Below are 12,637 nucleotides of genomic sequence, written 5' to 3'. Positions count from 1 at the left end.
AGCTGGGAGGCAGGTACGTGAGAAATAAGCCCACCTGAACCCCTAAGTCCAACTTCACCAAGAGGGACTCGCAACCCGCAATCTCTGGAGCAACGAGTCTACGTAGGCAAAGGTTCTCCCTGGCTATAATAACCACTCCTCCCACCTTTCCCTGGGGTCGAGGTTGATGCAATATCTGAAACCCGGCTGGACAAATTTCAGAGAGAGGAATTCCTCCCTCCAGGCCCAGCCAGGTTTCAGTTACACATGCCAGGTCGGCCTCCTCATCCAGGATCAAATCCCAGATGAGGAGAGCTTTATTTACCACTGACCTGGCATTGAGTAGCAGCAACCTGAGCCCAGGGCCAAAATTACACTCATCACCAGTGCCCAGGGTTGAGCTCACGGAGGCAGAACAAGGGATTGTTATTAAGCAGCAATCCCTTGTTCCCTGGAACGGCGAATTCCGTGGCTCCCACCATATCTGCCTCTCCCCAGCAACACCTGGATATTCCGACCCTCTGCCACCCCAGAGATCGGTGCTCCCCCCCCTCCTTCCTCTCCAGCGTCAGGTTGGCCAAATATATCATTCATACTATTTTCATTTATCTCACCCACACCGTAGTCCCACCTTCCATATCCATCCCACCCACCCCCATTCATCCCGTAATCATCCACCCAATGCATATAGGCATTCCAATAATCATACACATCCATCAGTTAAAAAGACCCCCCAATAAATTAGCTAAAAACAGTTAAAAACTATTAAAAAACAAAAACAATAAACAATAAGAAATAACTATAGTAATAGGAAACATAGGAAAAAGTAATCAATCAACAGTTCTTAATAGCAGCAGGCAGATGGCGCTAGGCTCTGAATCAATTAAGTTCCAGAAAAGTCTAGTATGAGACCTTGAATGAGAGTCCAGGTCCCCAAATGTCCAGGTTTCTGGGTAAAAATGACCACTGCAATGCTGGTTGCTGCCACCAACCAGCACCCCCAGTTCATGTCCATGTGATTGGCTATTGTCTCCTGGGACTTCTCTGTCTTTGTATCACTCCTGACTCCCTATCAATCCCTCCGGTCACTCCCCAATGTCCGCTGTTACTCTCAGGAGGCATCTCTAGTTTTCCACACTTGCCACCTCTCCAGTCGCTGTAGTGTTGCTCAGCGTCTTTAAGGCTTTTCTAAGGCACCAGCAGACCCCTCCCACGCACACACAGAGAGGTCTCTCAGGCACCGCCCCCAGGGATGGCTGGTCTCACTTGCCACTTCTCCAGTCGCTGTGGTGTTGCTCAGCGTCTTTAAGGCTATTTATCTTTTTAAAAAAATTCATATTAGTGATCCGCGGGATTTAAAATTACTAATTTACCTAGGTATGCCCATGTTTCGCCATCACTCCGCAGTCTGCATTGGCTGCCGATCAATTTCCGGTCACAATTCAAAGTGTTGGTTATGACCTTTAAAGCCCTTCATGGCATCGGACCAGAATATCTCCGAGACCGGCTTCTGCCACACGAATCCCAGCGACCGATTCGGTCCCACAGAGTGGGCCTTCTCCGGGTCCCGTCAACTAAACAATGTTGGTTGGCGGGCCCCAGGGGAAGAGCCTTCTCTGTGGCGGCCCCGACTCTCTGGAACCAACTCCCCCCAGAGATTAGAACTGCCCCTACTCTCCCTGCCTTCCGTAAACTCCTTAAAACCCACCTTTGCCGTCAGGCATGGGGGAACTGAAACATTTCCCCCGGGCATGTACAATTTATGCATGGTATGTTTGTGTGTGTGTTTGTTAGTAAATGGGGTTCTTTTTAAACTTTTTTAAATATTTAAATTTATTTGGGTTTGTTACGATTTGTTGTATTTTGTTGTGGGCCACCCCGAGTCCGCGGAGAGGGGCGGCATACAAATCTAAATAATAAATAAATAAATAAAAATAAATAATTTAGTGGTCCCCGAGGTAAGTGACTGCTGGTGTAGATGTGGAATGTGTGGAATAAAAAATTGAGCATCTCCTATGATGTAAAGACATCTGACATTTCTTAACTTGGTAGATCTCTTTATTTTTCTCACTGTTGGGGATCTTTTTGCCAAATAAGCAGATATTTGGTGGTTCCCATTGAGTGATTTCCTCTTTTTCTCAATCCAGGTCCACAATCCAGGTTCAACTGGTATATCATCGGTGGTGTTGTGGCTGGCATTATCGTAGCATGTGCAGTTGTTGGGATCTTGGTATTTCGCAGTAAGTATCCTTTTCTGGGTGGTTGAAAGAAGATGGGGCGATTCCTCCCATGTGTCTCCCTTGAGGGAGCTAGCTAACTTGTTTGCTTACTTGCTGCTTGCGTGTTTGTTTATTCATGTATTTATTACCTACCTTTATTATTTTCAAAAATAACTCAAGGCAGTAAGCATATCCAACACAACTTCCTCCTATTTTCACACCCACACCTCAACAACCCTGTGAGGTGGGTTGGGCTGACACAAAATCATATGCTGCAACGTCCTGCCTGTCAATGACTACTTCAGCTTCAACCGCAACAACACAAGAGCACGCAACAGATTCAAACTTAATATTAATCGCTCCAAGCTTGACTGTAAAAAATATGACTTCAGCAATCGAGTTGTCGAAGCGTGGAACTCATTACCGGACTCAGTAGTGTCAACCCCTGACCCCCAACATTTCTCCCTTAGACTATCCACGATTGACCTCTCCAGGTTCCTAAGTGTTCAGTAAGGGGCGTACATAAGTGCACTAGCCTGCCTTTCGTCCCCTGTCCAATTGTCTCTCCTTATCTCATATATCATATATCTTTTCTTCCTTCATATATCTTCTCCTCTATTTTTATATCTTCTCTTTATATATAATACTTCATGACTATTCTCTTCAATATGTATTGTGTATTGGACAAAATAAATAAATAAAATAAAATAAATAGCTGGCTTTTATGGCCAAGGTAAACAACTCATGTTTGGTCGTCTGCTTTTTGCCTGGTGTCTTAACCACTGGACCAAACTGCCTCCTCCTCTTCTCCTTCCTCCTCCTCCATTTCTCCTTCTTCCTCCACCTCCTTCCTTCCTCCTTCCTCCGCCTCCTCCCTCCTCCTCTTCTTCTGTTTCTCCTCATTCTTCCTTCTTCCTCCTTTTTCTCCTCCTTACTCCTTGTTGTCCTTTTCTCCTCCTACCTCTACCTCCTCTTCTTCTCTTTCTCCTCCTCCCTCCTCCTCCTCTTCTTCTTCCTTCCTCCTTGTCCTTTCCTCCTCCCTCTTCCTCCTCTTCTTCTCTTTCTCTTCATTCTCCTCCACCTCCTCTTCTTTTTTTTCCTTTTTTTCTTTTTCTCCTCCTCCCTCCCTTGCCTGTTTTTCCTACCCTCTTGTGGAGCATCTGAGATCTCAGCCCCTTGCTGGAACTCCAGCCTTAATTCAGTTGAGTCAGAGGTTCAGACAGCCCAGTCTCCTTCTGAGTTGGGAAGGGGCACCACAGATCTTCCTCTTTCAAAGGCTTTGGTCAAAGAGAAGGGTTTCGGTGAAAACATTCTTCCACTCCCAGTTGTTGCTTCTGCTGCTGTTTTCCCCATTTAACTTCCACCCAGGGGAATGATCCATTGATCACTGATCAATCAAGGGTTCCATTTGTATCAAAGCAAATATCCTGGGAGTCTTCATCCTAAGCAATAAGTGCTTGGATGATATTTGGTTGGCCTGTTTCCATGCATTGAGTGAGATTGACATGCTTTCAGTGATGTCTTTCAGTCGTTCCAAGAAGTGTGCTATTCTCTACAGCTGTTCCTCTTTTTGGAACTACGACAATACCCCCGTCACCAAGGTTTCGGTTATTCCCAAACCTTTCTTCCCTTGGAGAGTATTAACCCCTATATTTTCCCCCAGGCCTTGGGAGCCTCTTTTCAGGCACCAGCTTTTGTTATATGTATTAGAGTTTGTTGCATCAAAATCAATTCCAGAAGCACACACAAATGACTGATTCAGCTGGATTGATTAACTTATTTATAAACATAGTAATATCACATATATATTTACAATACTATTAGCAGAGTTTTCCAATGTTTGTCTTTTTATATTGTTGTTAGCCGCCCTGAGTCTTCGGAGAGGGGCGGCATACAAATCTAATAAATAATAATAATAATAATAATAATAATAATAATAATAATGTAGCAACAGTTAAAAGTAAAACACAAGCAGCTTTTAGATTAGATTAGATTAGATTTATTGGATTTATATGCCGCCCCTCTCCGCAGACTCGGGGCGGCTCACAACAATGGTGAAGAACAGTACATAGTAACAAATCTAATATTTAAAAATCTAGATTACAGTTTTAGATTAAAAAGTCCAAAAAAGAAACCCCAATATATAAAAAACAACACACAATCGAATCATATACAAAAACTACATGGGCAAGGGGGAGATGTTTCAATTCCCCCATGCCTGATGGCAGAGGTGGGTTTTAAGAAATTTACAAAAGGCAAAGAGGGTGGGGGCAAGCCTGATCTCTGGGGGGAGCTGGTTCCAGAGGGTCGGAGCCACCACAGAGAAGGCTCTTCTCCTGGGTCCCACCAGACGACATTGTTTAATCGACGGCACCCGAAGAAGGCCAACTCTGTGGGACCTAACCGGTCACTGGGATTCGTGCGGCAGAAGGCGGTCTCGCAGATATCCTGGTCCGATGCCATGAAGGGCTTTATAGGTCATCACCAACTTAGTTCAGAGTTCAGAGAATGCAGAGAGCAGAGTGGACCTGCAGTCATGCCCAGCCTTGTTTAAGTTTTCAGTTTCAATTCTCTGCACAGACTCAAATATACTTCACTCCCATTGGCTGACTTAGTTGCTATGCCTTATTCATTGGCTGACCTTGTTACCACTGGCTATTTCAGTCACGAATATTCTAACAATAAGCATCTTTTGAAATGGGGTTCAGGACAATTTGCGGCAAACTCGCCATGGCCAACTTACCGTGGAACAACTCACCATGGCCAACTTCCTGTGGGACGAGTAAAATGGAAAAAATTGAGGAATAGAATCATTAAAGAAAGGATTTCGAGGGAGGGACAAAATGAAAGGTGAATGGCAAAAACTAAAATGCTTTTAAAATGATTTTAAGTAATGAAATTCAATTGTTGAATTGTCCTGTCGCCAGTTGGCTGTGGCAAGTTATCCCGTATGTGAGTTGGCCAAGGTGAATTGACTCTGGCAAGATGACCATAGCGAGTTGGCTGTAATAAGTTGTCCCATTCCGTTCAAAATGAGCTCATTAAAGTTTATGCCTTCCTGTCATTGATTGGCTTCTGTTGTGATTTTCTCCACTAACAAGCTTTCTTCTTGTGGTTGTCTCTCTTTATACAACCTAGGATTCAAGAAAGGAGATGATGAACCAAGGAATGACCCTCGTGAGTAGAATTATTACCAAATATTTTTAATGTTTTGCATCTGAGAATCAAGTCAGGCTGTGAGTTGAGAGCAAACCCTAGCAAAGATGTCAGTGAGAATGATGGTCAGGTGGAGTAGGGGGACAGTCCAGATTCAAAATTTTCTCAGAGGGACATCTATTAATGTAAATGGACTTAATAATCCTAATAAAAGAAGATTGATATTCACAAAATTAAAAAAAAATTAAAAATGGACGTGATTGCTTTGCAAGAATTACATATATGCAAACGAAATGTAGACCTATTAGTAAATAAGAAACTAGGAATTCTCTATACATCTTTAGCAGGGGAAAAAAAAGGTGGTGGTGGCAATATATGTGAAAGAAACAATGAATGCAAAAGAAATATACAAGGATAAGGAAGGCAGAATTTTAATAATAGAATTAGAAAAGAATCAGAAATTGCTAACATTAATAGTAATATATGCACCGAATGAAAATCAATTAGAATTTTATAAAAAACTACATGAAAAAAAATCATTGAATTAGATTTAGAAAACATAATTCTACTAGGCGATTTCAATGTGGTAGCAGATAAGAAATTAGATTATAAAGGAAACAGAAATATAAAAAAAAGAAAAACCTCCCTAAAACCTTTTGGGATATAGTTAAGGAGCTAAATTTGAAGGACTCTTGGAGAGAAAAACATGAAAAATAGAAACAATATACAGTGGTACCTCATTATACGAACCCCTCATCATACGAACTTTTCGAGATACAAACCCAGGGTTCAGAATTTTTTTGCCTCTTCTTACGAACTTTTTTCACCTTACGAACCGGCCGCTGGGATGCCCCACCTCCAGACTTGAGTCCCTCCCATTTTTTCCCATCCTGTCCTGCACCTTTCTCCCCTCTTGATCTCCATGGGTTCCTCCCGTTTTTTCCCACCCTGTCCTGCACCTTTCTCCCCTCTTGATCTCCATGGGTTCCTCCCGGTTTTTCCCACCCTGTCCTGCACCTTTCTCCCCTCTTGATCTCCATGGGTTCCTCCCGGTTTTTCCCACCCTGTCCTGCACCTTTCTCCCCTCTTGATCTCCATGGGTTCCTCCCGGTTTTTCCCACCCTGTCCTGCACCTTTCTCCCCTCTTGATCTCCATGGGTTCCTCCCGGTTTTTCCCACCCTGTCCTGCACCTTTCTCCCCTCTTGATCTCCATGGGTTCCTCCCGGTTTTTCCCACCCTGTCCTGCACCTTTCTCCCCTCTTGATCTCCATGGGTTCCTCCTGGTTTTTCCCACCCTGTCCTGCACCTTTCTCCCCTCTTGATCTCCATGGGTTCCTCCCGGTTTTTCCCACCCTGTCCTGCACCTTTCTCCCCTCTTGATCTCCATGGGCTCCTCCCGTTTCCCCCCCCCCTGTCCTGCACCTTTCTCCCCTCTTGATCTCCATGGGTTCTTCCCATTTTTCCCCACCCTGTCCTGCACCTTTCGGGAGGAACCCATGAAGATCAAGAGGGGAGAAAGGTGCAGGACAGGGTGGGAAAAAACGGGAGGGTCCCATGGAGATCAAGAGAGGAGAAAGGTGCAGGATAGGGTGGGAAAAAACAGGAGGGACCCATGGAGATCAAGAGGGGAGAAAGGTGCAGGACAGGGTGGGAAAAAATGGGAGGCCTTAATGTTTTGGATTTTCCTAATCGGCTTGCACGCATTATTGGCTTTTCCATTGATTCCTATGGGAAACATTGTTTCATCTTATGAACTTTTCATCTTACGAACCTCGTCCTGGAACCAATTAAGTTCGTAAGACGAGGTATTACTGTACATATTATTCAAATCCACCCCAGAGTTGGTCGCGTATAGACATGGTTTGGGCAACACCGCAGATAAACAATGAAATTGTAAAAATTGAAATACAGTGGTACCTCAAGATACGAGCTGCTCTACATGCGAGCATTTCCAGATACGAGCTAGGAAGGAAGAGACATTTCTGTTCAAGTTCCGAGCTCAAATTCGGGATACGAGCCGAGCGTCCACTAGGTGGCGCTAGAATCCTTGTTTTTGGTTATCTCGGAGGGGAAAACAAAGTCTAAAGCAATTTGTTCCAGATACGAGTTTGCTCAAGATACAAGCTCCCTTCTGGAACCAATTATGCTCGTATCTAGGGGTACTACTGTAGAAGCAAACACTTGGGCAGACCACAACCCAATATCATTAACTTGGAGAAAGGGAAATAACAAAAAACAAATAAAATGAATTATGGACAGAAAAATAATAAAGAAAAAGCAGTACACTGAAATGCTAGAGAAAGAATTACAAATATTTTTTGAAATAAATAAAACAGACAAAATTTCACCACAAACACTTTGGGACACGACAAAAGCTTACATCAGAGGTTTAACAACATCATATATGGCAATGAAACATAAACAAAAAATAAGATTAAACAGGAGAAATTAGAACAAGAATTAAAACAAATAGAAACAGAGCTGCAATTAAATCCAAAAAGTAAAAAAATTAAGGAGAAAAAAGATCAAATTAGACATGTTTATTAGATTTTTATTGCACCTTTATAAGTAACATCTCCAACAAACATTCCTCATCCTATTTTCTCCACAACAACAACCCTGTGAGGTGGATTGGGCTGAAAGAGAGTGACAGGCCTCAGAAAGCTTTCATTCAACTCGCCTGGTGCCTTCACTACTAGACCAAGCTACCTATAGATTGAACCTCTTCCAACCAACTGCTCTGCAGTGACTATTTGGCTCCACGTCTGTCATTTTAGACCAGGGATAGGGAACTGTGGCCCCTTTATGATTTGTAGACTTCCACTCCCAGAATTCCCATGCTGGTTCAGAAAGGGCTGAAGAGCTCTTTTTGGTAACCTTATAAGATGTAACAGGCCCGCTAAATGTTGGAAAGGTAATCAGATACAGTGATACCTTGTCTTACAAACTTAATTGGTTCCGGGACAAGGTTCTTAAGGTGAAAAGTTTGTAAGACGAAACAATGTTTCCCATAGGAATCAATGGAAACGCGATTAATGCGTTCAAGCCCAAAATTCACCCCTTTTGCAGCGCCTGTTTTTGCGCTGCTGGGATTCCCCTGAGGCTCCCTTCCATGGGAAACCCCACCTCAAGACTTCTGTTTTTTTGTAATGCTGCAGGGGAATCCCAGCAGGGAAATCCCAGCATCGCAAAAACGAGCACTTCTCTGGCAACGGAATTCCGGAGGTGGGGTTTCCCAGCGAAGGGAGCATCAGTGAAATCGCAGCATCGCAAAAACACCAAAGTCCTCGAAACCCCACCTCCAGACCTCTGTGTTTTTGCGATGCTGCGATTTCACTGAGGCTCCCCTCGCTGGGAAACCCCACCTCTGGACTTCCGTTGCCAGCGAAGCACCCGTTTTTGGCTGCTGGGATTCCCCTGCAGCATCACAAAAACACGGAAGTCCGGAGGTGGGGTTTCCCAGCAAGGGGAGCCTCAGGGGAATCCCAGCAGTGCAAAAACAGGTGCTTCGCTGGCAACGGAAGTCTGGAGGTGGGGCATCCCAGCAGCGGCAGTGGGTTTGTAAGGTGAAAATTGTTTGTAAGAAGAGGCAAAAAAATCTTAAACCCTGGGTTTCTATCTCGAAAAGTTTGAATGACAAGGCGTTTGTAAGACGAGGTATCACTGTACTGGGCTTGGATTATCATATGTGGTAGACATGTCCAAAGGCAAAAAGAATTGAGCAAAAATACATACATGGTAATGTGAGTGCTCCTTGTCTACCTCAGGTCACGTCAGATTTTGAAGAGGATGAGCCAGGCCTCTCTGGATACCCTGGACCAGAGCCACACTACAGCAGTGCCCCCAAATGTTGCAGCCCCCTCTGGCATGCACACAAAGCAAACTGACAAACACCATAAACACATGACCAGACCACAGACTCGCAGCCAAACAAAAATTGTTATGGGAATGATTACATGTACATGTCAAGTGATATACAAACATCCAATAACGTAACTCTAAGATATGACACAACTTCCAAGTCCTTCCTATCTCCATATGGCACGTAACCAGTTTCCACTGAGCAAATGTCTCTCATGGCCAATTTCCTGGGATCCTTTGTTGTTTAACACAGCTATCTCCTGTTTACCACAAAGCAAGGGCTTTTATCACAGCCTTCGTCCTGTTTACCCCAGGCAATGTAAATTGCATCCTTTGATCACACAGTTCTTTTCCTGTCGACACATTCTTGTTATCCGAGGAGAGTGGCTTGAACCGTTTTATGGCCAGTCACTTCCTTAAGCAGATTTCACCAGAAATGCAGACTCACTATGTGACCTACGTGCAGTCCTGTCCTGGCTAATGGAATCAGAGTGTATAAGGCATTTATGTTAGAAGTCCAGATATAGTGTAATCCTATCCTAACATGCTATGGCAGCTACACCCAGACACACATTACAAAACAGCTAAGTAGCCTGCAAGCTCCAACTACTCAGGATATCACCCCCAATCCACAAACATCAACTAATCAGCATACATCAATTACATCAATGACCCCAGGTGTTACCCCACTGACTCGCCTGGATGTTTCAACACAGCTTGCAGCTGCTGAGCCAGCACTCCACACCCACCCACCAGTATTTATAGAGGGAAGGCAGCTCAGGACTCGCTGTGTTCGCCCTAGCACAAGGAGAAAAGCACCAGCCTGAAGATGACAAGTGGGACCTCATTGAAACATTGCCAGAAATCTCTGAAACTTACATGGGAAGAAACCCAAAAATGCCAAGAATATATATATATTTGGATATATTCGGTTCATATTCAGAACCTAAATATGCCAAGACCTTCATACCTGTACCCATGAAAATCTATGCAAATATGTCTGTGTGTGTGTGTGTGTGAGAGAGAGAGAGAGAGAGAGAGAGAGAGAGAGAGAGAGTGAGTGTTTTTCTGTTGGATCAGCCTGGTATATTGAATGAGCATCACAATTCCTTTTTGCCTCTAGGCCCAACCCAGGGCCATTTCAAGGCAGTTAATTTATTCATAGCCGACAAACTATATTCTGTATGTATCACATGTTTTTGCTGAATTTTTAAAATTAAGAGAGACTAGGATAGCACTATTTCAGCCTTGTTCTGGCCTCATCAGATAGCAAAAATATGTAATGACCTTGCAGGTCATCTAGTCCAACCCCCTGCCCAAGCAGGGACCCTACACGTGCCTCTACCTAGGATCAAACTCACAATCACCTCATTGTGAGGCAAGAGCTCCACCTCTAGGCTTGGTTGAAGCTCTCCAAGATGATTTCATTCACATTAGCCTTCTCTTAATCTTTTTGTTTTCCCCTACAGGTACATGTTCACTTATGACCAGTTCTTGAGTAATTGTTTGAAGATAGAATTGACCTCCTCAGGGATACTTAAAACTTACTTCCAAAATGGTGATGGCTGTCCACCTCCCCCACCACTTTGTAGCATTTATGGGGGTTTGCAACTTCCTGCAGTCACAGGACCATGTTTGACGATGTTTTTGTCAAATGCCAGCATTTACTTGCATTTTTCAGTTTGTATAACTGTTGTGGTTGGCTCGGGTCCAGCTCCTGCCCCAAGGACTGTGGATGTGGGGGAGACATCCACATGCTGCAGGCCTGTTTTGCCCCAGTGGAATCTGATGATGAAGGCTCCTCTGACTAAGAAGACATGAGTGACAGGGAGGAGGAGAGTGTGGCAGACAGCTCAGAAGGAGATCAATTATCTAGCTCCTCCTTGGATTCAGAACAAGAGTTAATGATACAGCCACGCATGCGGAGAGCGATGCATAGGCAGCAACAACTGAGAGATTATTATCAAAGAAAATGAGGCCACCTGTGGTTGGTGGGGCTGTGGTAATTAGTGAGGCTGCTATAAAGAGCAGCCTGTGGGTTTGGCCATTGTGGAGGATTATCGTTTGTTGTGTTTCATGACTGCTTTACTGACTTTGACTTTTTGTGTGCTGATTTTTCCCTGCTTTGAAACTAAACCAGAGCAAAGTGTGTTTCACTTTGTGAAAGAAGGACTTTGAATTGCCTCACAGCTGCAAGCTAAGTATCACAGAACTGATAAGTGACTTGTATAAATTACCACTTTGTTTGGAGACGAGTGCTCTTTGCTATACCAAAGGAGGGCTTAGGTTAAGTGAATTTTCATTATAAAGAACATTGTTTTGAATTTTCAAACGTGTGTGTGTCTGAAATTTGTACCTGTGAATTTTTGGGAGGATTCTACCAGAGAGCCCGACAGAACATATAACAAGTTGTAAAAATTGCGTTGGTCAACACTAGGACGACCTGTTTTTACGATCATCATGACAATGAACAGTAGTCTCAATTATGATCATAAATTGAAAACTCCCTCTCCCTCCCACTGGGGGGTTTTCGGCAGTCTCTGAGCTTCCTGTCAGAGAACCACACTCCTTACTAGCACAGATGATGTTACCTAGTCAGGTAATGAAATATCTTCAGGAAAACAAGCAAGTATAGACAACACCTACGACTCTTTATTTCAAACCTGAGATGCAAATATTCTCCTTTATTGGTACATTTTATTTTATTCCACCATCTGAATGAAACCCATGTTTGTTTTGAGCTGGGGGACAACTGATCCTGAGAAGAAAGCCAAGATCCATCCGAATTGGTCAGAGTCACAGTCCAATTTGAAGTCACCATGCATGACCTTGACCTGCCAAGATGGACCTCGGCATCCTGGGTTGTCTTCACCCAGGAACAAAACTAGATTTATTGCACCTAGATTGCAGCTCTGACACTTCGACGGGCATTGCTTGACCTTTCTGCAGTGTTGATTGACCTTTGTCCTGTGTTTTCTCCACAGTCCAAAGTGAAGTGAGATTTGAGCAGCAGTGGGTTGCTCCCAGTTAGGCCTAGTTCAGGGAACCGTAGCAGCGAGAGTCTCCATCTACCCTCCCGGGATGCTTCTGCACATATGCAAACCTGTAGCAATGGGATTTAGAACCCACGACTGGATAGGAGCACAGGAAAGATTCCCACGTGGCTCTTTGTTCATTTCAAGATGTTGACTTCCTACCGTGTTTCCCCGAAAGTAAGACAGTGTCTTACTTTCTTTTTATCCCCAAAAGCCCCACTATGTCTTACTTTCGGGGTATGTCTTATATTGGAAAAAATTTGAAAGGGTCGCGTTCCCGAAGGTGGCATCTCCCCAGAGTCCAGAAGGGCAGCCGCGGGACAGGAGCCTCGTGAGCCCTTTTCCAAGTTCAACTTCAGGGCTCCAGGGCAGCCTCCTCAAGGGCG

The 12,637-nt window shown here is 44.1% G+C and overlaps 1 protein-coding gene across 2 annotated transcripts in view; it reads left to right on the top strand.

Moving 5' to 3' along the window:
- LOC139158325 (class I histocompatibility antigen, F10 alpha chain-like) overlaps positions 1–11,548 on the top strand; it is a 29,439-nt gene extending 17,891 nt beyond the window's left edge. The window contains exons 5-7 of one of the 2 annotated variants that reach the window (XM_070735626.1): positions 2,127–2,219; positions 5,337–5,375; positions 10,686–11,548. In XM_070735626.1, coding sequence (XP_070591727.1) covers positions 2,127–2,219; positions 5,337–5,375; positions 10,686–10,714 — 161 coding nt within the window. In that variant the 3' untranslated portion in view covers positions 10,715–11,548. Of the gene's footprint in view, positions 1–2,126; positions 2,220–5,336; positions 5,376–9,122; positions 10,072–10,685 lie in introns of those variants that run through there. The other variant, XM_070735627.1, reaches the window with a different exon arrangement.
- The last annotated feature ends 1,089 nt before the right edge of the window (positions 11,549–12,637 follow it).

The sequence above is a fragment of the Erythrolamprus reginae genome, chromosome 2 (assembly GCF_031021105.1).
Source record: "Erythrolamprus reginae isolate rEryReg1 chromosome 2, rEryReg1.hap1, whole genome shotgun sequence".
Taxonomy (NCBI): Eukaryota; Metazoa; Chordata; class Lepidosauria; order Squamata; family Dipsadidae; genus Erythrolamprus; species Erythrolamprus reginae.
The sequence above is the reverse complement of the archived record's forward strand: the minus strand, read 5'-3'. Positions and strand labels throughout refer to the sequence as shown.